The 24,584-nt window shown below is 37.5% G+C and overlaps 1 protein-coding gene across 1 annotated transcript in view; it reads right to left on the bottom strand.

Moving 5' to 3' along the window:
• Window positions 1-1,835: 1,835 nt before the first annotated feature.
• Window positions 1,836-24,584, bottom strand: part of LOC119785426 (protein unc-13 homolog B-like) — a 233,627-nt gene continuing 210,878 nt past the window's right edge. The window contains exons 37-57 of the mRNA XM_038288108.1: window positions 24,494-24,526; window positions 24,356-24,370; window positions 24,201-24,230; window positions 22,987-23,010; window positions 19,395-19,439; window positions 18,975-18,989; window positions 18,864-18,884; window positions 17,856-17,882; window positions 17,569-17,589; window positions 16,347-16,367; window positions 15,971-16,000; window positions 11,298-11,386; window positions 11,066-11,203; window positions 9,115-9,238; window positions 8,524-8,568; window positions 7,540-7,611; window positions 5,284-5,431; window positions 5,145-5,201; window positions 4,692-4,775; window positions 3,720-3,879; window positions 1,836-3,630 (exon numbers count right to left, since the gene is read on the bottom strand). Of these exons, the coding sequence (XP_038144036.1) occupies window positions 3,348-3,630; window positions 3,720-3,879; window positions 4,692-4,775; window positions 5,145-5,201; window positions 5,284-5,431; window positions 7,540-7,611; window positions 8,524-8,568; window positions 9,115-9,238; window positions 11,066-11,203; window positions 11,298-11,386; window positions 15,971-16,000; window positions 16,347-16,367; window positions 17,569-17,589; window positions 17,856-17,882; window positions 18,864-18,884; window positions 18,975-18,989; window positions 19,395-19,439; window positions 22,987-23,010; window positions 24,201-24,230; window positions 24,356-24,370; window positions 24,494-24,526 (1,482 nt within the window). The 3' untranslated portion in view covers window positions 1,836-3,347. The remainder of the gene's footprint in view (window positions 3,631-3,719; window positions 3,880-4,691; window positions 4,776-5,144; window positions 5,202-5,283; window positions 5,432-7,539; window positions 7,612-8,523; window positions 8,569-9,114; window positions 9,239-11,065; window positions 11,204-11,297; window positions 11,387-15,970; window positions 16,001-16,346; window positions 16,368-17,568; window positions 17,590-17,855; window positions 17,883-18,863; window positions 18,885-18,974; window positions 18,990-19,394; window positions 19,440-22,986; window positions 23,011-24,200; window positions 24,231-24,355; window positions 24,371-24,493; window positions 24,527-24,584) is intronic.

Genomic DNA, 24,584 nt, shown 5'->3' with positions numbered 1-24,584 from the left:
CTTGTATATTATATTCATACATTACATACAAACTCATATATTTCAGATGTTTATTTTGTTTAATTTTGATGATTACAAATGACAACAAATGAAAATCTCAAATTCATCATATCAGAAAATTAGAATATTACTGAAGACCAATAAAAACAAAGGATTTATAGAAATGTTGGCCAACTGAAAAGTATGAACATGAAAAGTATGAGCATGTACAGCACTCAGTATTTAGTTGGGCCTCCTTTGGCCTGTATTACTGCAGCAATGCGGCGTGGCATGGAGTCGATCAGTCTGTGGCACTGCTCAGGTGTTATGATAGCCCAGGTTGCTCTAATAGTGGCTTTTAGCTCTTCTGAATTGTTGGGTCTGGTGTATTGCATCTTCTTCTTCACAATACCCCATAGATTTTCTATGGGGTTAAGGTCAGGAGAGTTTGCTGGCCAATTAAGAACAGGGATACCATGGTCCTTCAACCAGGTACTGGTAGCTTTGGCACTGTGTGCAGGTGCCAAGTCCTGTTGGAAAATGAAATCTGCATCTCCAAAAAGTTGGTCAGCTGCAGGAAGCATGAAGTGCTCTAAAACTTCCTGGTATGTGGCTGCGTTGACCCTGGACCTCAGAAAACACAATGGACCAACACCAGCAGATGACATGGCACCCCAAACCATCACTAACTGTGGAAACTTTACACTGGACTTCAAGCAACGTGGATGAAGTGCCTCTCTTCTTTTCCTCCAGACTCTGGGACCTTGATTTCCAAAGGAAATGCAAAATTTACTTTCATCAGAGAACATGACTTTGGACCACTCACCAGCAGTCCAGTCCTGTTTCTCTTTAGCCCAGGCAAGACGCTTCTGACGCTGTCTGTGGTTCAAGAGTGGCTTGACACAAGGAATGCGACAGCAGAAACCCATGTCTTTCATACGTCTGTGTGTGGTGGTTCTTGAAGCACTCACTCCAGCTGCAGTCCACTCTTTGTGAATCTCCCCCACATTTTTGAATGGGTTTTGTTTCACAATCCTCTCCAGGGTGCGGTTATCTCTCTTGCTTGTACACTTTTTTCGACCACATCTTTTCCTTCCCTTCGCCTCTCTATTAATGTGCTTGGACACTGAGCTCTGTGAACAGCCAGCCTCTTTAGCGATGACCTTTTGTGTCTTGCCCTCCTTGTGCAAGGTGTCGATGGTCGTCTTTTGGACAACTGTCAAGTCAGCAGTCTTCCCCATGATTGTGTAGCCTATAGAACTAGACTGAAAGACCATTTAAAGGCTTTTGCAGGTGGTTTGAGTTAATTAGCTGATTAGAGTGTGGCACCAGGGGCCATCAATTTTGAACCTTTTCACAATATTCTAATTTTCTGATATGATGAATTTGAGATTTTCATTTGTTGTCATTTGTAATCATCAAAATTAAACAAAATAAACATCTGAAATATATGAGTTTGTATGTAATGTATGAATATAATATACAAGTTTCACTTTTTAAATGGAATTACTGAAATCAATCTACTTTTTCATGATATTCTAATTTTATGACCAGCACCTGTACCTGAGCTTCCCCTAGATGATGAAGCTCACCACCACAACTCCAGCATCCTTCTGGAGAAAGATAATATCAGCTGCTTGTATCCATGATCTTTTCATTTCGGTTGTGATTCATATCTCATGACCCTAGCGGAGAGTCTGTAAATAGATGGACCTTTTAATCTAAAAGCTTTGATTTTTTGGCACAGCTGTTTCCTCACTGCCACAGACCACATCTGAGCTGACATTACTGCGGACGAAGCCCCAATCAATCTGTCCATCTCCTCTAAACACAAACAAAAGAACTGAACCCCATTGTCCTGATTCATAAATATTTTATATACAAAATATTGTTACAAGTATATTCAACATATGTCACATTAGGATATTTATAATTACAGAAATTTACTCAGTTTCACAGTACATACTTAAAAAAAAAATCACAAATCTAGTGGATTTTGTGTACAATAAATACATGCTCTATTCGTAGGCCTTTATATTTTTTTACAGGTTTGTTCTAAGAAGAGTGCAAGTGTTCAGCTGTCACTCCAGGTATGGCCGATGAGAAAGATCCCAACAGGGTCTTTAACATAAGCAGACTGTTTTCCGTTTAATAAACGCTGTTGTTAAGTGGCGTTTGAAAAGCCAGTAGCAAAATATGGGATTTTTAGAGCAAAAGGCCACATTTGTCTGAAATCAACCTTAGAATGTGACGCACTGAACACTTACTAACCTTGGCACGTCGTCAGCACACAACAGGACAGATCTATCGTGTTGTCTATGCTGTAGGTTTAATTATAGGAACACCAGTAAGGTACTGGAAATGGATGATAGGTGCGAGGCCATAACAAATGCATTGCATGGTTGCAGCATCTATATATATTTTTTTTCAGCTTGCAAAAACTCTAAATGTTGTTAGAAAAAAAGATATCTGTTCCTCTATCTCATACAGAAAAAAAACATGGTTCTTCCTGTGTGTTTGGTTTTTTAAATCCATCTCACTAAAACCATTGAACACAGCTTTATGTTTAGTAAAATTAACACAAGCTTGACTGATCAATCATAAAACTCAAGCATTAAAAGTAAACAAAAGCTACCTTTGGCAGCTAACTGTCCCCTGTTTAAGGCGTCACAAATGAGAACTTGCTACAACATCATGCTCCAATGTGATTTTGCACCATCTACCACCAGCCAATCAATGCTTAAAAGTAATTACTATTAAAGATTAGAGACCTTTTTTGTTGGGATATGCTGCAGTTCTGCAAACATAATTAAAACAGCTACTTTATATAAGACACATCTGGTGCTAGGAGTGTTAATTGGTGGATCCAAGTTATGAAAGCTCTGATTCACAATAAACAAGCTTGAAACCAATTAGTGAAATAGGAGGAGTTTTCTTTGATTACCCCTTAAGTGGTTATAGATGAGATCTAGAGTAAATGGTGGTACTGATGGCACACAAGATTTTCCTCAGGTCTCTAAAAGCCTTAAAGTTGTAGTTACCTTTATTAAACAGGCCTGCTCTTTCCCCCTTAAAACATTGGCTGTAACTAGCAGACACAAATGTAATATTTGTATTTGGATTAAGATCGTATTGATTTTATTCAGATCAACTGTCTAACGTCCCCTAACTTCATTATCTTCAAAATAAACTCTTTATCTCATACAAAGTAAGCTGTATTATGTCCTCTTTGCCTTAAACAATCAGTAACTCACACATATACGATCAGTAACTGACATGCTGACTCTGTTTTCCGAAAATAAACATGAGATGGGTCATCAACATTTACCCTATTTTAGCAACATTCAGTCCTAAGTCTGAAGCTCTGCTCATCTGCCCTCCTCTGCAGGGCGAGTCTCAGACTTCAGCTTCACAAACTCTTTTGCCACCTCATCAGCCGGCCGCTGAGACAGGATACGCATCACCGTCATGCCCGTCTCGTCAGTTTGAATTCGCTGCCCAAGAGGACACCAGCACACACAGCTCTTCCTGTCGGCCACGTCGCGCAGCTGGACCACAGCCATGCCGACCACCCGGTCTGCCCGGCCGAAGCAGTAATCCTTCACTGTCACATGGAGCTCGTAGCAATCTGGAGACTCTTTACCTAGGATACTGTAGAGCAGTAGGAGAAATACATAATCAATGACTAATATGATGCATAGAATACAGGTGCATAGAGGCGTTTCAGATGTCCAACTCACAACTGGAAAGTCTCGTTGAACTTTGCTGTCCAGCAGTTGTTCTTTGATTTAGTGGTGAACTTGCGCTTTTTGTCGGCCAAGAAGGGACCCACCATGGAGACCTCAACAAATGGCCGAAACATCCCAGATGTTTGCCACTTCATATCGTTCACAGCAATTACTATGGGGGCAGACATGAAAGAAAAACAGAGTATAAGCAACAAAAAACAGAGCAGAGTCTTAAGTACTACCTAAACAGAAGAAATGCTACCTATATCTATCTATCCATTTATCGATACATATATATTCATTCAGTATTATTCTATGCACGCATATTCTCTTTAAGGTCATGTCACAAAGGTGGCAGGTTCAGGAGTGTTATGCCATAAGCCCTGATAATAACTTTTAACTTTGCTGAAGAAAATGTTGTGTTATCCAAACTCTCCAAACTGTGCTCCCCAAACCTCTTCAACCCATCAGAGGGACATGTGATGCTGTTCCCACCATGCTGGGGATAAAAGGCTCTGCTCACAGATTTTCCATCCTTTTGCCGTGGTAGCTCTGCTGTATAGCCACATCAGGGACAATAAAGAGAACATGGCTAAATGTTCTCTTTGAAACCAATTTCTATCATCCAGTTCTTGTTTCCTTGGCCAGGAAGAGAGATCAAGATTCTCAGCTGATAACGGGAAGGCTAAGCGGAGTGCAATAAAGGTTCTCAGTATTATATTTTGACCTTTTAATCTTTGTCATCAAGGAATATGCTGGCAGTGTGACGTATGGTGTTACATAACATTATTATTGGGTAATAACTTTGACATTCATTCACCACTTTTGTTTTATTTACATTAATTTACTATTTTTATTGCGTTATATATTTATTAAGAAAGGGCAATTACCTTGCTACCTCCTTCATTTTAGAATGAGTGGGGCTTTACATACATGATCAAATTTAATAAATGGGTTTAATGTTTTGGCAGCTTAAACTCTCACCACGGACGTTGATCTTGCGCTCTTTTCCGAGCAGCATGTCGATCTGCAGCATAGCCTCTCCAATTGGCTTCTCCAGACCTGAGCCTGTATTTAACAGACAGCACATTCATATAAGTGACAACACCTCACAGCCTTAATAACTGAATCAATCGTTTTTCATCATGGGTTTCTAACAGCGTCAGTGACCCATTTGATCATTTTCAATTCAATAATTTTGCACCTTTTGCATTGAGCTTTAAACATTTATTTTTGATAAAAAATACTAGTTTATCAACTTCAAGCCTTTGTTTTATAGTAGTAATGACTGAAACTAAGGTAAACTCTCTTATTTTGAAAATAAGCCACTATTTCCTGCAAAACTTAAGTGTATAAACTTATGGACGTATCAGAGCTGAACATCTTTTATTCGTTGCTAAGAACGAGAACAAATCTCTAGACTCTTATAGGATGTACCTCTGTCAGGTTTAATCTTCTCATTGCCGGTGATTCTGATGCCAATCCCATCGTGCACTGAGACAACAAAGGAAAGAAGTTTTTAATTATTTTAAGAATTATATCACTGGCATCAGATGCATGCTGTTTGTGATACCACCTTGGGAGTGTTGTGTGGTGACAAAGGTCTTAATCAGGGCATCGGTGCTCTGGGAGTACAGTGACAGGGCGTAACGCAGCGAAGCTAGCTCAGGACTTTTCTCTACGAATGCTTTCTTCAGGCCATTTCCTCCAGCATGGAAGAATTGCTAAAAGGCAACAAAGGAAAGAAACTGCTTTTTTAATTATCAAAGAAGACAATATTTGGCTTTTAACTACATAAACGTAATGTAATGTAGGTAGCAAACTGATTTTTTCCATTTTCTGACACGCTTAATGCCAAGTGGGATTGCGAGGGGTGCTGGTGCCTATCTCCAGCTGTCTACGGGCGAGAGGCGGGGTACACCCTGGACAGGTCGCCAGTCCATCGCAGGGCAACACAGAAAAAAACGGGACAAACAACCATTCATGCACACCTAAGGAGAATTTAGAGAAGCCAATTAACCTAATAGTCATGTTTTTGGACTGTGGGAGGAAGCCGGAGTACCCGGAGAAACCCCACGCATGCTCAGGGAGAACATGCAAACTCCATGCAGAAAGACCCCGGGCCGGGAATCAAACTCACAACCTGCAAGGAGTGCAGCAAGAAGGAGAAAACTGTGGGTAGCATCTGCAAGGAATGCTACCCCCTGTGCCACTGAGCAGCCCACCTTTATTGTCATTGAATTAAAAATGATTACTTGGAAAATATTGCCTAAAAGTAATGACTGTATACGGTTTTAAAAAGAAAATTATTGTACCTGCATTTTTAGATAATGAAGTGAAACACACAAACAAAATGGATCTATATGGTCTACATCTGGACCATGGAGGGTAAAACAGAAATAATTGGGTATGAGTGTCTGTCGCAGGAGTAACTACAGTGAAACTGTCCTGTAAGATTAAAAGAGATAAGGACAGCAGATGAAATAGGGGAGCAGACGAAAAGTCTGATGGTTTGTTATTCTTACCACAGAAGACTCTTTTTATGTTTTTAATTTCCAAGATAGCCTGATGCATGTTTTTTTTTTTCCATAGCTCTACTTTCATTGTATGTTTTGTGGTTTTCCCCAGTCCTTATGTTTTTATTCATTTTACTGCCCAGTATTTTAGTCTAATTTGTATCTTCAGGAGTTTTACGAATACAGCAGGACTGAATTGGGGCGTGAATATGTAAAATATTACCCTAGCAGTTCAAATTTCCTAAGACCTACAGCACACAATATGAAATTTAAAAGATATATCCAGTTGATTCAAAAAGGGCATTATGAAAAACAACTGCATTATGGGTCACTGTGGGGGAAGTGTAAACACCCGCCCGCCGTGCTCTGATTGGTCCAGCCTGTCAGGCTGGATAACCAGGCAGCAGATGACACCAATGTTCTTACTTTAAAATACAAACTTTCAGAATTAGTTTAATGATAATTTAACAGTGACCAGACTTTTAATACGGAACCTACAGAGGGAAGGCTGGAAGGAGGGAAGGAAATGAAAGAGGAGCTAAGAAAGGAAATAAGAAAGAAAGAGATTTCAATAAGGAAAGGAAACAAGGCACAGAAAGACATCTTGCCTGCTCAGCAGGGCTAACAATGACCCTAGCAACTCCCCCTTTCAGAGGCATAGACCAGTATCGGGTATTGCAGGCTAAAAAAGACCTCAATGGCTCCCTGTAACTAAGGGGTGGACCTCTTCTTCCGGTTCAATTTGCATGTTTTCGAAGGCTTTGTTGGGCTACTCAATAAAGCTTGGAACTCAATCCTAATCTAGACATTTTGAATTGAAAAAGCTTCCTGGATAGGAAGGGAAACATCTTCTAACTTCGAAAACAAAGTCCAGTCGTTTGTTTTTTAACTTCTTGGTAAGGCACAGAAAAGAAAATACAAAGAAGGTATTAAAAAAAAAAAGAAAACGAGGAATGAAGGATAAAAAGAATAAAGGACATTAGAATTAGGAATTAGGAACTAGGAAGGAAAGAAGAAAGGAAGGGAGGACACAAGGAAGCCTGAAAATGTACATTACTTTGAAAGGAAAGAAACAAATGCACAGGAAAAAGAAAGGAAGGAATAAGGGAAGGTAGAAAAGAAAGGGAGGACACCACATTTAGATAATAGGGATTTGAAATAGCAAATGTTTTCTGATTTATCTATAGCTGGAAAAATACTGAAGTTTAATCCCAGAGTCTCAAACACAGGAACCAGGCAGTATGTAGAACCTCGGTTCTATGTTAACATGGCAGCAATAACATGGCAACATTTCCGACCATGTTTGTAAAACCCACCTTGATCGTCTCCAGCCCTGCATCGATAATGATGCATTGTTTAGGTGTCAAAGTTTTGGCCTCAGCTCCTCCCTGTGAAAACAGACAAACGTTAACATAAAAAGTTACTCATAAAGAAACACCTATAATAAAACACAAAGGAGAAACAACATCTACATATTAGAAGTGCAGTAAGAAAGAAATTTTTCAGCATGAAGAATGAGACATACAGCAAAGTATTCACATCTTGTTTAAAACCACAACATTTTTTGATTTAAATCGGCTTCATGTTAGATACAAACTGTACACAGTTTTGTAAGCTGCTAAATGTAAGATCTGTTTTTTTTCTAATAATGAGAGGGTTTAAACAATTTAAAAATTTGTCTCCAATCAAGTCTAATCAATTTTCTCACGTATCTTAATTCTGAAAAGAGGTTAATGGATTCCAAACAAAGGCAGTTTGTATTAAACAAAACAACTATAATTAATTTTTTGGCTTTTTCAAATAAATAATTGAGAACATGATAATTAAGAATAAACTCTAATTAAATCCTAAATAAATGCCTCTCATTTTGATTGATTTTAAAGTTTTTACACTTGTTTTTAAAGCACTTCATGGTCTTGCTTTGCTATATTTAACTGAGATGTTGACCGTACATCGCCCCAGGGGAGCTCTCCGGTCCGCTGATCAAATGGCTCTGGATGTCCCTAGGTTCCAGTATAAACACTGCACCGGAAATGTGGAACAATCTGCCCCTCGGTGTACGGGTTCTCACTGATCTGCACCTTTTTAAATCCAGATAAAAGACTCATTTTTTTTTTTTTTACTGGCTTTTAGTACTTAGAACAAGTTGTTTTATGCTTATGATTTTATTATTATTCTTTCATTTATTTATTTTTTAAACGTTTTTATACTTCTGTGAAGCACTTTGGTCTTCCTGGTGTTATTGTAAAGGGCTATACAAATAAAATTTGATTTGATTTTTGATTTGATTAAAGATGTACCTTGAGATTAGAGAGTCCTTTCGCTGCAGTGAGGAGTTGAGCTCCCTGCAAACAGAGAGAGAGGAAGATTAGATTTATCCCAAACACGGAAATATCAAATTAAAGGAGAAGAAGCAAACCGGGAAGGGCAGCAGAGCCCAAAATTCTGTTAATATCCTTTTACCATACACTACTTATGATACAGTTCACATGTTTAGCCTAACTTAGATATCACAATACATGTTTAATAAGAACATACTCAAAAGACACCCAGACGAATATAATTGTTAGGTTTTGACAACTTCAGCTAAGTATATATTTTTTTGAAAACATGATGAACAAAGAAGGAAGAAGAAAGTGGTCATTATTGTGCAACATTTTGCTTCTATTCCTCTACCCCAATAATTGGCAGTATTTCAGGTTCATTTTATAAAATCAAGCGATAAAGTAAAATTCTTGAGGGAAGCATCTATCCACTTTGATTCTGATGTTTTAATGTTTCATCTCTGAGGTAAGTCCCTATAGCAGACGTCTTTCTTTAACTATATTGTTGTACAGGGTTAGAGATGTTTTAAGGTGAGTAAGGACAGGGAAGATTGTTGTCTCTCTCACCAGGCTGTCATTAGACTGAGGCAGGACGACGGTCTTCTCCAGGCTGCTCAGGACAATCTTCCACAGATCCTTTAGGATCCTCTTCAGCACCGTTTTTTCACAGATGTCAGCGAATATGCTGAGGCTGGATTACAAGCAGACGAGACATTGGTGTTTAAAATAATAATAAAAAAAAACACTAAAGATTTCTGCCTAAGAAAATATTTTGTTGCAGTGCTTTACAAATAAACAAGTGCACTAAGCAAACAACCAAAACTGTAAAATTTGCAGGTAATTTTGCTTGTAATAATTTTTCTTTTTTTCCTGTTAAGCAGGTGATCAAAAAATACATAGCAAAAAAAAAAAAAAATGTTAAGCCCAATTAGGGATGATTGTGACCAGCAGATGGCAGCAAAGTGTAGCATTATTGGGATTCATACACAGCCTCACCAGTTAAAACAAGAATACTATACAATGTGATATCTGAGCTGCTTTAAGTAAAAAAGTAATAGAGATACCATACTTTTTCTTTCTCTTTTTTTTTTTTTTGTAAAAGTACGTAATTTAAAGTAATTTAGGGATAACAAGTTGTTTGTAAAAGAACATGATTTTAAGCCAATTTATGTCATGTAAATAAGCCAAATGGCTGCTGGACAGAAAAGATATTGACCTTAACTATAAGGCAGAGTGCAGCCGGTTTTAATTGGATAATTTGATCCGCTTATTTCCAGGAATGAAGTCTTTTCCATTATGTTCAGCAGTGCATAGAGAAAGTAATGGACTAACCCCCTTAAAGATTCCATCTGTTTTTGCCCTTTTCGTTCCACGAAATATTTTACATCCTTTAACAAATGTTAACACTGTGATGTTAAGTCGTTGATATCAGTTTAGTAAAAATCAGACAATTCTGAGGGTTGTCAAGCATAAACACCTCTATTAAAATATTTAATTCCAGACTTTGATAAAGCCACACTAAATCCTTAATTAGTCACTTCATTGACTCAGTGCTGGCCACCAAGTTTTAATAAATTGAAATTCAAATAGATTTGTCTTTTGCTCTAATAAATTAGAAGAAAAGTGATTAAATTTGAGTAAATTACTGGACTGAATCGACTGTTTATTTCTATATATGAATTTAATCTAAATTGCCTTTAGACAACATTCGCTCTGAAACAAAACTATTTAAATAACCGAAGCTGAAATATTTATGTTCTGTTGAGATATTCTGAGCTGGAATTGTTGATGTGCTTGGATTCAGTTTCCTGCAATGTAACCTAGGTCGGCTTGTGTGAAGGTCATGTATGGGTGGCCAGGTACGGTATTATCTAACAGAGAGCAGAAAATTTGCTTCTATTAATAAGTGCAAGTTATCCTCTTTATTATCCTTCCATCTCCATTTTTGAATCTAAAATGCAGATTGTCGCTAGCTTAACTTGGCTGTAAATCTTTTTGCTCTAACTGACCAATCAGCGGACAGAAAATGCTGATGTAGGGGTGGGCTCGCAAGCTGGCCCTGTGAGGCAAATCTAAATTCTGATTGGTTGAAGAAAGCGTTCCTCACTAATATTGTTAAGGTAACAGCCGCCATGCTGATAATGAAGGCCCTGGGCAGAAGTGATTAACATAGTAACGAACTGAGGCTGAAATCTGATTAGACAAAAAATATAGCATATATATAGCATAATTATAACACTACATAATTAAGAGAACAGATCGTTTGGAATAAATTAATACAGTTGGATAGAAGAAAATTTAAGTTTAGGTTTTGAATATAGATTAGTGTCTCTGATTGATTTTAGGCCAGCAGTGAAGGCCTTGAAGGCCCTGGCCCGCCACAATTGTAATTTATCATGTGATTAATAACAAATTTACCATTTTCACTAAACATTTCTGAAGGTTGTATTCCTTATCTCTAAATGCATATTTCTAATCAGGCGTTATATTGAAGGTTGCACACATCTTGGCAACTTACTTTCCATCCAGGAACTCCATTAGAGGCCGCAGTGCATTGTCGGCGTCTGTCTCTGCAGTGTTGTGGTTGGGCGGACCTTTCATCTGGTAGAGGATCTCGGCCATCTGACGCATGCAGCTGTTTATGCGATTCTGGAAACTGAAGAGAGCAAAGATTAAGTCTGTAAGCGCCTGCTGCAAGCCACTATTTAGCTTTAGGGTTTAGTTTAGACCCAGGTCCTAAGGGCTGTTACCTTTTAGCAAACACGGCACTAAAGTTGTCCAGGACTGTACTGAGCTTCACCTGAAGGTCGTTGAGGATGTTGGCGGCCTCAGTGTCCAGCTGAAAGATGGGTAGAAATGAAAAGGATGAGGGTGGTGGTAACAGGGTCGTAACTTTGTGATCAGAACCAGAGCCAGAACTTGGCTGCAATGTTACATAATTTTCAGTAGGTGCGGCAGGGTGGCTCTGTCGAGGAGAAACTTAAGGGTTAGTTTCCATGTTTTTTGTGTGTTTTTTTTTAAGTTTTCTGTCTTAGAGTTATTTTGGAGTTCACATCATGAATGTTTTTGAAAAAAATAAAACAGCAGGACAGATAACACCATTAAAAACTAAGTTTAATTCAATTCAATTTCAATTCAGTTTATTTATATAGCGCCAAATTCACAACACATGTCATCTCAAGGCACTTTACAGTTCAACCAGATCATACAGTCAAATTGATACAAAGTTTTCTATCTAAGGAAAACCAGTTGATTGCATTGACTCATTGACTCAAATACAATCCCCCACACTAAGCATGCTTGTAGCGACAAGTTTAGCATCACATAGTTAGCTTTTACTAACCATTAGTCATTCTTCAGTAAGTGGACGGTTTGTTTTTAACTTGCATGTAAAATTTCTACTGGTCCATAATTATTATAAAAATATCTAGCAGTTTTTTTCCTAATTTACTGAATATTGTCCGTTTTAAAACAAATGCAGGCCTTCGCAAAGTGGTTAATGCTCACCAAATGTTTCCAGTGTTAACAGCATGCTAAAGTCTGTGAACAGCAAAAGCTTAACCCCTGTCGGCTAATAAAGTGTTGGGTCGTCTATTAAAGTTTACATCAGTAAAAGTTTCCATATCACTTTTAATTCAACCCGTTTATATTTTGCTGCCTGGATGGATTGTATATCTTACAAAAGAAACTCAACAGACAATATGGCAATTAAACCAGACCATAATGCAGAGACAAACAGCCTTGGTAACCAGGTCACTGTTTAAAGCTAATTACATTTATTATCTTCAGAGTGATCTCCTGACCCCAACTTTAGGAATAAGTTTATCAAATCAGCAGAAAAACTTCTGTACTTAACTATTTAGTGCCCTGAAATTAAAGTATAAGTAAAGATATGACAGCTGAATCTACTTGACATTAGGTCACGAGTTATAAAAGTTGGGTTGTGAAGACATGAAGCACTCTGGAGAGTTGAACTCAAAGTAAGGAACAGCATCGATTTGTTTTTGTGATTAATTAAGTTTCTTTCTCTATTTGTTTACCCATGTAAGTTTAATTTCATGCATGCTTTGACATTTTTACAGGGATTTTGAGTATAATGTTGGCAATTGGAAAAGCAAATATTGTTGAGGACATTATGCAGCAGAAGTTGCTTTTCTCATATGAACAGAGATTAATGTATGAGCTCTACCTACAGCAAAGCAGCAGGTCATGAATGTTAAAGAACTGAGAGCCCATCATACATTTAATCTGTGTAGCATTCATAGATGTAACAAGAAAGACAGAAGACAGGCTCTATTTTGCCTCTTCAGAACATGCTGTATTATCTCGTCTGGATGGAGCAATTAAAGAGGTCATTTCCTGAAACTCAAGCGGATCTTCAAAAATGTACCAGAGGATGAAATGAAAACCGTTTTCTTATAACCAGGCATAAACATCCTGAAGTTAGTTTTACTTTCCAACAGAAAAAAACTGAGTAAAAGCTGAACATTCATATATCACAAAATGTTCAGAGACATTTCATTAGAAATCTGTGCTTTTTAAGAATTCTCTACCTTTTACTTTAATTTAGAATATGAAATACATATATTTACTGTAATTTTCAAGCTGGTTTCTTTAGGAAGGAAGGAAGGAAGGAAGGAAGGAAGGAAGGAAGGAAGGAAGGAAGGAAGGAAGGAAGGAAGGAAGGAAGGAAGGAAGGAAGGAAGGAAGGAAAGATTTAGTACATGTAAGAACGCAAGAATTGAAGGAGTATGCAGTCGGATCTATAGAAGGAAAGAAGAACAACTCCCAGAAAAGAAGAAAACAAAGAGGGAGAAAAACAAAAAGATAAAAGAATTTAATAAAAATTAAATCCAAAAAAGGATGGATAAAAAAAAGTGCACCAAAAAAAATGAGGATAAGACATGAAGCGGGGAAATACATGAGAGGGAATGAAAGTATAGAATAAATTGAAGAAAGACTTTTTAGACAATGGGATAGGGAATAATGCCTAAAATATAATTTACATATACATATAGTTTTATATGCTCATTTTCTTTAACCATACTTTTCCAGGTCTGGAAAAAAAGAGAAATCAAATTCCAGATTTGAACAAAGACCATATCTACAATAAATCTCATTGCTGTCATTTGAATGAGATAATCACAGCAAAAGAGGGACAAAAATAGTACTTAAATGTTAATAGAACCTAAGATGAATGAAAATATACTGTATTTTACACCCTTTTTATCAAAGAAACATAACACTCAAAAGGTCATTTTAATTCCAGCTTTAGTTAATGTTTAGCATAATGCTATACTATCATTTTGGACAGAAGTTCAGAACAAAGAACCCCTGTAGCAGCACAAAGCAGTTTCACACTAAAAGATAAAAAAACTCCACATTTTTAGGAATAATGTCTTCCACATGCTTTAGAAAATTAACTGGTCTCAATAATAAGTTATCAATAAATTAAAGAATAAAAAACAAGCTTATTAAGATTATTCAAGTGTTCTCCATGTGTCACACCAGTCAAAGTAGGAGCTGGATGTACATAAGGAGAAGCATCCAAATAAGTCTTTATTAAAAGTGCTCCATCAATAACCGCAGCAGAGTGTTATTAGCTAGAAGACACTGGGCACACTGCCACAGAGTAGATATAAGTGGGGTAAAGAGGGAGGGCCACTTTCCAGCAAAAGCGCTTTACCTTCTTGCATTTTAATTGATAAACGCTAAAATGATGGAGGTGAAAGGTTGGCCAGCAAAATATGCATCCCTGTTTATTTGGAGCTCAGAGTTAAGTAAAAGCTTTAATGGCATCTCAGAGTAAATCTTTAATCTCCTTGAAAAATGAAGGTCAGGCACAATTTTCAAGCATGCAGTAGTGTATCTATCAAACTGGGTATTTTAGATTTAAAACAAGTTTATAGCATTTAAATGCCTCCACCGAAGCAAAGGCGCATAATGGTTTCATGTTTGAATAAGGAACCACAATAAATGTACAAGAAGAGAGCAATCAAGGAAATGGCTCATGATCTCAGTTAGGTGTTTTTACTTAACACACTGGCATCCATAACTCTTAAATTACTGTGCGGAGAAGATGGATGGATGGATGGATGGATGGATGGATGGATGGATGGATGGATGGATGGATGGATGGATGGATGGATGGATGGAGGGATGGATGGATGGATGGGTGGGTGGGTGGATGGACTGATCGACATTAAATAGTAGCAGTAATCAGAAAATCATCTTGTCTTTCTTCATATAAATTATTGAACCTGTTTGTGCTGTCCTCTGAAGGGAGTAGTACACACTGTAGGAAATCTTCAATTTCTTAACAATTTCTCGCATGGAATAGCCTTCATTTCTAAGAACAAGAATAGACTGTGGAGTTTCAGATAAAAGTTATCTTTTTCTGGCCATTTTGAGCGTTTAATTGACCCCACAAATGTGATGCTCCAGAAACTCAATCTGCTCAAAGGAAGGTCAGTTTTGTAGCTTCTGTAACGAGCTAAACTGTTTTCAGATGTGTGAACGTAATTGCACAAGGGTTTTCTAATCATCAATTAGCCTTCTGAGCCAATGAGCAAGAATCAGAATCAGAATCAGAATCAGAATCAGAATCGGGTTTATTGCCATTGTTAGTGAAGGAGTTCACAACTAGGAATTTTTTATGGTACAATCGTGCAACATGAAACATATAATATGAAATAGGTAAATAAAATTATAAAAATCTCTAAAAACACTGGGGTATAAGGCATGCAAAAAATATACTAATATATACACTTAGGATAAAAATATGGATAAAAAAAAAAATATATATATATATATAAAAAGTATAAAAAGTAAAATGTACAAGGTAGTGCAAATAGAGCAGTGTGCAATACAGCAGTGTAAATGGCATGGGCAGGTTATGGAGTCTGACATATAGTTATGTGTTCATGGGTCTTATGGCAGAGGGGAAGAAGCTATTTTTACCCCTCTGCCATAAGACACATTGTACCATTAGAACAGTGGAGTGATAGTTGCTGGAAATGGGCCTCTATACACCTATGTAGATATTGCACCAAAAACCAGACATTTGCAGCTAGAATAGTCCTTTACCACATTACTGTAGCAATGTATAGAGTGTATTTCTTTAAAGTTAAGACTAGTTTAAAGTTATCTTGATTGAAAAGTACAGTGCTTTTCCTTCAAAAATAAGGACATTTCAATGTGACCCCAAACTTTTGAACGGTAGTGTATATATATATATATATATATATATATATATATATATATATATATATATATATATATATATATATATATATATATATATATATATATATATATATATATATTTTTTTTTTTTTTTTTTAAAACTAAAACTCAACACTTACTGCACCATAAACCTATGGACAGGTAATCTATTGACTGTGGCTATTTCACTTCACTGTACCTTCTTTGTGACCACAGATGTGGCTTCAGTCTTTCCAGTGACAAGAAAAAAAAAAGACAAAAGCATAAGAAAAATCAGCCGATGATAAACAAGTGCAAAACAAAAGGCTGTAAACATCAAAAGCACAAAGAACTTGATTTATTCTGAGTGTGGTTTGGTGATATCACAGGGCTAAGGGCGAGCGGGTGAACTGCTACTATGGAGCTCTATGGGCACCAATGGTGTCTAACGGAAACAGCTGGGAGGATGACATCGTCTAACAAGTCAGAAATGCACATCAGAATATCTGCAGCAGGCTTTTCTCAGGAAAATTTACACTTGAGTTTATACAGCAATAAAGCTTTGAGGGGGGGTGATGTTCACTAAACTAACAGACCTTGTTGAGTTCTTCTTTTGACTGTAAAAAGCACATGAAGCAAAAAGGTAAAGATTAGACGGCTGATATTTAAAGCAGTCTTTTCTACCCTCTACTGCAGCAACTGTCTAAAACACATTTAACAGAGGAGTTGGAAACACAATGGGTTTCTTTTCTCTGATGGTAAAATAAAATGGTAACAAAAACGCATGAAATATGGGAGCGAACAGGATCGACTTCAACTGGATATAAAAGTTTTCACATGACACAACAGTAAAATAACATAGAAACATAAAGAAATTCAGTGCTGATTAATGGTTTTTCCTATTACACATCATTTCAATGCCATTATGACGTACAGTATTTGGCTCTATTGTTTCTTTTTTTGCTTTCAGTTTTTTTCTTTTTCATTCTAAAAAAATCTCATTTTAGGAAAATGGTAGTCTGCAGTTTGAAACAGAATCAGGTTTTGTCCTTAAGGATTTTTAAATCAATAAGCAAAGTTTTTCATTTAACTCTAGATTTACATTAATAGATTTTTTTGTGCCAATTATTAACAATCCAATACATTATCTTAACAAAAAAAGAAGATCCCACCGCAAAAAGAACTAAAATCTGGACACTATTGAACCTGGATGAATCACAAAGGCTGCTGGAAAATCTTGTGACAAAAAAAAAAAAAAAAAGATTGACTTCCTCTTTCTGTAGTAAGAGGGATTTCCAATGTTACATTCTGGTTCTGTTTATTCTGATACAGCATATGATCTGTTTTTTGTTATTGTTAGCTGTAAAATTGACAATACTGTTAAAGAACTCTGCACATAGAATGGAAAAGCACTTCTTAGTGGGTTCAAGCTAATGACAGGCTTGTTTTACACTTGTTACAAACCTGAACACTATCCCTGTTGGAAACTTTTTCCTTCTACCCAATTTTCCATGAATACCCTGAATACAGCACTATATAACTCCATCCACACCATGATTAGCCTATATAAACAGGTTTAAACTAAAACACTCTATATAAGATTTATTATGTGTAATTAAGTCTTACTTTTCAACAGTATTCTAATTAAAGGAAAATCATCTGTAAACTATATTTAAACTTTCCAAATGCAAGACAAAAACTTGAAAAAGATGTAACTGGTAGGTTTTTTTTTGTTGCTGTTGAATTTCTATGGTTCCTGCAGGTCCTTGCCTCTGTTTATCTTTCTAACATTAAGACTAATGTGTTTCAAGAACCCACCTCTTTGGTAATGGTCTCCTCCTTGGGCAAAAATGAGGATAAAGACATTTAAGATAAATGTTATTTGCTTTTTGGGGAGACAGAAAACATACTCTATTTTCAAATAAGAGATATATCTAAGCTGTATTATTTAAGATAGAAAATGTACAGCCACATATGCCTTTTAAAAATACTTAAGAAAAGCTAAGAAAAGGAGAGCAATGGCAGGGAGCACTGTTTAAAAAAAAATAAAGTAGGCCATGAAGCTTTCTGCAAATTGAGGGTAAAACGACCACAAACCAACCAACCTGCTTCTCTTGGTCCTTCTTTTCAGCCTGAAAGGACACATATGTGTAGGTGAGCCACAGCATCTGTGGCACCCCCCCCCCCCCTTCCCTAAAGCAACAACATGCTGACAGCAATCTTGTTTTAGCAGTTTCAACAGGTTTACTGTCTCCTCCTGCAAGCTGTGACTCACACTTTAATAACCACTGTCTACAAGTGAAACAGCTGCAAGGTTTGTAAATTCCAGCTTTCCTTCTTAGCCTTAACTCTCCATTTTTTTCATCAGGGGTTAAAGATATGAAATACAACCTTGACGTTAGACAGGATTAGCTAGGGACAGACAGGATTTGCACATTCAGGTACTTCTGAGATTGAGATCAAGGTGGCGATGATTTAAAATCTCCTGATTGTGTTAGGATCATTAACAGACAGTCCCACCAGGCTGCAGCTGGGATGAGCTGTAGAAACTTTTAAACATGTAATTCTTTGAGAAAAACCCAGCCTTTAATTTCATTACATCTATTAATAAACCATTAAGATAATTTTTTTCTGTGTGCTAAATCTATTAAAAACTCCAAATTCATTATTGACTCTTTGAAATACCTGATGTCAAATAAATCTAATTGCCTAAGCAGTTACGTTTGTAAGACATTAAAAGCAGTCTTCTTTAACAACTGCCTCAGTTCCAAGATCTAAATAGCACTGAATAGCAAGAAATCTGTGATCTAAAAAGATTTTGCAAGTTTGTCTGCAAAGAAACCATGTAAGATGCAACAGTAAAGACTGTGAGCTTCTCTAAAGCATTAAGAGACCATACATTAAGAGAAGAAACTATATTTTCCTCTGCAGAATAAGTTCATTTCATCTAAAATTACATGCCTGCAATGAAAGATTGATCACTTTTCAGCTTTTACAAAGATTGGAGATATGTACAAAAAGCAGCAAAAGTTACCTGCTGTATATAGCACTATAAAATATTATTGGTGCAAAAAAGTTACTCTTATGATGAGGATATAGAAACACAGACAAACCTTTTCCTTTTTGGACTCAGACTAAAAAAAGTTAAAAAAGGAAAGGAAAACCGGTTAAAATTACAAACAAAAACCAAATATTTGTGTCAAATTAATCTGTTTGTGGATCACCTTCTCTTTGTCAAGCTTTTCATTAAAGAAAGGAACACATGAAAAAAAGAGATTGAATTAAGATAAGAATGGTGGAGGGGGGATATATAGGCACGTATGGAAGGATCCTGTCCTACAGAGCACTCTTTCAGATGCATCCCTTCTTCCACAGAATCACATGGCTGAATTCCCGGATTAGCTGTCAGTCATTTAGAACTGCAAGCAATTTTTTTTTGTATTTGGATGCATTGAAGAAGAGATGCATCTAAAAGCCACAGGATGGGAGCTCTTAAGGATTGGACTTGGCCACCCCTTATATAGAGAAATGATGTCAAAGGAGAGAAGGGGCGGAGGATTATGGTAAACTATGAGGATTTTAGTTGGTGCAGAGGAGTCCAGGAGCAGCAGAGGAAGATGAGTATAAGACCAAACAAGCCAAACCTTCTCCTGCTCCTCCTCGCTCTCATCATAAGCTGAGGAGTCATCCTACAGGAGGACAGATTATAACTTATCTAAACACAAAACAAACTAGGATCTGTTGAATTCTACGGAGAGTGGCTGCGATTTCAGGAACAATCATGTGCTCAACAATAAAACATGAAAAGAAAATCTCACTTTCTCCTGCCAGGGACTGAGATTCTCTGTGGTTTGCAATATTATGTCGTTACTGAGAGGTGGAAATTTCTCAAGTCTTTGGTTTATGCTTTGACCATATTTTTAATCGTCATGATTAAATGTGTACTGCAGCCAGCAAACCACTGAGATAGAGCTTTGACATCTTGGCATAAACTTAGTGTAAGTGCACTGCAAAAAAAATGCTAATCTAAATAGGTGAGACACTTCGCCAATGGAACAACACAATTAACATTTATTTATTTATTTTTGGGTTAACAGGAAAGGGGGTAAGAGAGAGAGGGAGAGATATGCAGCAAAGGACCCGGGTCAGCCGTGTGGAGGACTAAGGATGGGTCATGCACGCCAATCACTGCGCCACCAAAGCACACCCCAAACAATTTATAGACACAGAACAAATGCACTTATTTTAAGAAAAAAATCACTTATTTAGATTTGCATTTTTTTTGCAGTGTACTTACACTAAGTTTATGTCCAGATACATTTTTCCTATCTCAAAGCTCTGTCTCAGTGGTTTGCTGGCTGCTGTACACAGTTAAGGCCTCCATACATGGGTCATGCGCGCCAACCACTGCGCTACCAAAGCACGCACCAGACAATTTATATTTAAGATAGGAAAAACAATTCAAGTGCATTTTATCTATCTTATTTTAAGAGTAAAAATACTCAGTCCATTGGCAAATCATCTTATCAGCCTGCTCAAAGGGTAAACACACATTTTTATTTATTTCAAGAGCATTTTTGCAGAGTAATCTTTTAGTGTAACTAATCTTTTAGTTCTCTTTAATTTTAAAATCTTTTTAATTTCTTGTGCCATTTTGAATTCTATATCTGGGCACAGCTGCAGTCTCCTGCTCTAATGGGACTCTTCATCTTTGTAAGACCAAAACCACACAACTGATGAAAACATACAGCACCACTAATTAAGACTACTATAAAAACTGCTGTTATTTTTGTTATTTATCGCAGGATGTAAAATTATAACACCTTCAAACATACCAAAAGCTAGCTCAGTCAACACGGTATTACTGTGCTTGATTGGCCAGCAAACTGTTCTAAACTGAACCCTGTAAAGGATCTAAGGGGTATTTTAAGAGGAAGAGAAGAGACAAAAGACCCAATAGTGTCCAACAATGACCTGAAAGCTGCTTTTAAAGCGTCTTTTGCTTCTGTTTGGTACGATGTTGGCATGTAGAGGGCAACATGCTAACTGCTTACATCCCATGCTGTAGTACTGCAATAATTAATTTAAAATTGAGCCAAAGACCCAGCCCTAAATGCATGGAAATTAACAGATTTATTTTTTTCAGAATCCAGACATTTCTGTTTAAAATATGCTGAGTGAACTTTTGTGATATTTTACTTTTCTGACACTAAATTGTAGGTTTTGGTTCTCTGTAACCAAATTGATCAAAATTACAGTAATAAAGGCTTAAATTATTTACAGTAAGTGCAATGAATAAAAAAATCCTTTAATTTTTCCTAAGAATCTACCATATTTTCACGACCATAAGGCGCACCGTACTAAAAGGCGCAGTCTCAGTTATGTGTCCCATTTCTGTATTTAACACACACATAAGGCGCACCGGACTATAGGGCGCGTTTTTTATATACAGGTACATGTCCTCTACTACCTTTAAATACCTCTACTGCGTATTTAAAAATACAGCGGGGGCAAAACTGAGTATGACTGTGCTTTATTCATGTATTTATTAAAAAGTATTAATCAAACCTGGCAGCTGGCCGTGAGACAGACACATCGCAGATGACACAGCGCTGTGATCACTCCTAAATTAACTTAAAATCCTGAAACCTGCCGACGGAATATGTTCGCTTTTATGGGTGCCTGCAGTTTAAATTATTTAGATGAAAAACACCTGCCATCCACCGCGTGAACCTGGAGGCTGCCCAGCCTACAGGCTGCTGATGAAAGGATTTCTCCTGTCGGCGCACCGCTGGTATGTGGGGGTCTGAGCGCCTCCGACAGAAATAGATAATCTGGATGAACTGACTGCAATTATTAAGTTTACAGGTGGACTTTCTCACTTAAAAACATATTAAAACTACTTTATTCCCACTGATCACAGCAAATATAGCTGCAAGATTTAGATTATTTAGATGAAAAAACACCTGCCAGCCACCGCGGTGAAGAGGAGGAGACCCGCCCAGAGGCTGCTGTTGAATTAAGTTTTCAGGTAGAAAAATAGAGCGGGAGCAAAACTGAGTATGATTGTGCTTTATTCATGTATTTATTACAAAGTATTAATCAAACCCATCAAAGTCATCATCCTCTGTTTCTGAATAAAACAGCTGCGCTAAATCAGACATGCCAATTTCCCCTTCTCCGCTGTCAGAGTCACTTTCCATGCAGCGCGGCTCCTCAGAAATAATGCCGGCTTTTGCAAAAGCTTGTACAACAGAGCCAGCAGACACGTTAGTCCATCTACAATCCATCCGCAAACTGTGGCGTAACTTGCCCGGCGCTGCCTTCCACTTATCCTGAAACTGTGGTCTCTGTCGGTCATCCATCGCTCCCACGCCGCTCGCAGCCTTACTTTGAACGGCCGCTTCACACTGATGTCGAGCGGTTGAAGCTCCTTTGTCAGACCCCCCGGGATAACGGCGAGCACAGCGTCCATTTGATTCACCTTTTTTTTCACATCGGCTGTGAGATGGGCATGCGGCGATGGTGATGCATGGAAAAAACCACCTGGTCTCCTCACATAGGCTACACCTCCCTCAGCTACGCTTTCATCATCTCCTCATCCATCCAGCCCTTTTCATTTGCGTTAATATCGTATGTCATCAGAGCGCTGTGTCTGTCTCGCTGTCAGCTCCCAGATCAGCTTCTCTGATTGGTTGATGCGGCGCGTCCAGCAGCAAAACTTCAATTTTTCCATCTCGAGCAGCAGCAGCGCGTTGGCAGATGCTTAAACGCTCCTGCTGCTCAAAACGCGCTGCAGGACCTTTTGCTGCACCTATACACGCGTCAACCATTTACTTTGCATGTAAACTCGCTGCTTCTGCTGCACCTGCTGGGTCCGGTTCACACCGATGTCGAGCGGTTGAACAGCGAGCACAGGGTTAATTTGTTTCCCCATGTTTTTCACATCAGCTGTGAGATGGGCACGCATGGAGTTACATATTAACAGCGATGGTGATGAGTGGAAAAAAACAGCTGGTCTCCTTACATTCAGCCACTCTTTCATCATCTCCTCAATGAGGTGGTCTCAAAAGTCGCAGTTAGAACACACATAGGGCGCACCGCACCATAGGGCGCACCGCACATTTTGAGGAAAAAAAAAAGACGTTTAAGTGCGCCTTATAGTCGTGAAAATACGGTAATCATTTAACTGCACACGCACAGCACTACACACAAAACACATTGACCCTGACTGACCTTCTCCTTCTCTTTGTTGTCAACCTACAAGCAGACAGCAGGACCATTTAGAGGAGGACAGATTGGAGAAGACAGAACAGCAAAAGCAGAACGGTTAGAAATAGATCCCTCTATTTCTAAACAGATTCTAGATGCCACAAACAAAGATAAATAAACACAATTCAAACAATCTATCTTTCTCCACTTCCACCTTTCAGTTCTGGGACAGGCATAAAGTGGGATCTTTATTAATGAACAGCTTAAAACAGGCCTAAACAGTGTGGAATAAAACCACAACAAGTAAATAAAATGATGGGAGTTTGTGGTGACAGCCACTCCAACCACACAGTTATCTTAGTGATCCATTAGTGCAACAAAAGTACACTATAGCCCCTAAAGATTTGTTTATGAAAGTATTTTTTCATTCCGAAAACCCTCTGAATGGCTCATAAGGAAGCCAAAACAAAAAAAGGAAGTGTTTCAGAGTGGCCTAGTCAAAGTTTATACTTAAATCCAATTAGGAAGACCTTAAACAGGCCTTTATTCCGTTACACCCTTCAAATGTGGGTGAAATAAACTACTCAGCGGCAACTGTTGGCACCATGTGTGATTTAATTACCAGTATTTTTTTTTTTTTTCTTCATATTTTGACATCAGAACAGGACGGTTTGGAATGACTTTCTTTTTTCAATTACATCATTTAAGTGCTTCTTGGATTACCTGAAGTTAACCTTATCATATTACAATAAGTTTGATATATTTAACAACTTTGTATACAAAAAATTATGAAAAAATAAAAAAACTATTTAGTTACAACAAGTTTTCAATAATTAATTTCTTACCAGTGCTGAGTGAATACAATTGAATGATATCACTCTGATCTGTTTCACTATGCATTTAGGTTTAGCTTCCACCACACAGACTTGTGGACTTTTTTTAAACAAAACAAAAAATCCCCAACAATTAATTTAACATATTCCCCAACTTCAACACCAAAATAAAGGAACTAAAGCTGAAACCATAAAAAGCAAAAGTAGCAAAATAAAGTGGTGTGTATAACCATGGCTAACAGCATAACTGTTGTATTTTTTAACATCATATACTTTAAAATAAATATTAGTGCTTTGATGCAAATATTAAAGTGATTCTAAGTTTTAGGAATCATAAGAACAGAAACATTGCTACAAAGTAAGCCAAACCAAGCATGACTTTTACCCAAATAACTTCAATCTTACCTCAGATCCCTCTGAGTCTGAGCAACCAGACTGTTGGTTAATAGAATAAGAAAAACAGGGAAATAATAAGACAAAATGAAAACAAAGAAGGATGTTTCATATGGATAAGTTCAACAGTCTTCCAGGTCACTACCGACCTGGAAGCTCCCCCTCACCTTGGTGTCCTCTGACTGTCAGCAATAAAGATTTAAACCAAGGGAACCAAACGAAGATGGTTATTTTAAGAAATATAGACAATGAAAATATTAACAAAAAAATAAGGCTGAATTTTCTTTCAGCTGCAGCCTACCCACCATGCCATCCTCTCCTTCATTCTCAGAAATGGCCTGGTGGTGAGCATACAGGGATGAAAAAAAAGAAGTAAAACTAAGGAAAAATCAACAG

Source organism: Cyprinodon tularosa, unplaced genomic scaffold (genome assembly GCF_016077235.1).
Source record: "Cyprinodon tularosa strain WSP-4 unplaced genomic scaffold, ASM1607723v1 ctg249, whole genome shotgun sequence".
Taxonomy (NCBI): Eukaryota; Metazoa; Chordata; class Actinopteri; order Cyprinodontiformes; family Cyprinodontidae; genus Cyprinodon; species Cyprinodon tularosa.
Note: the sequence above shows the minus strand (reverse complement) of the source record. Positions and strands in the feature narration are given on the sequence as shown.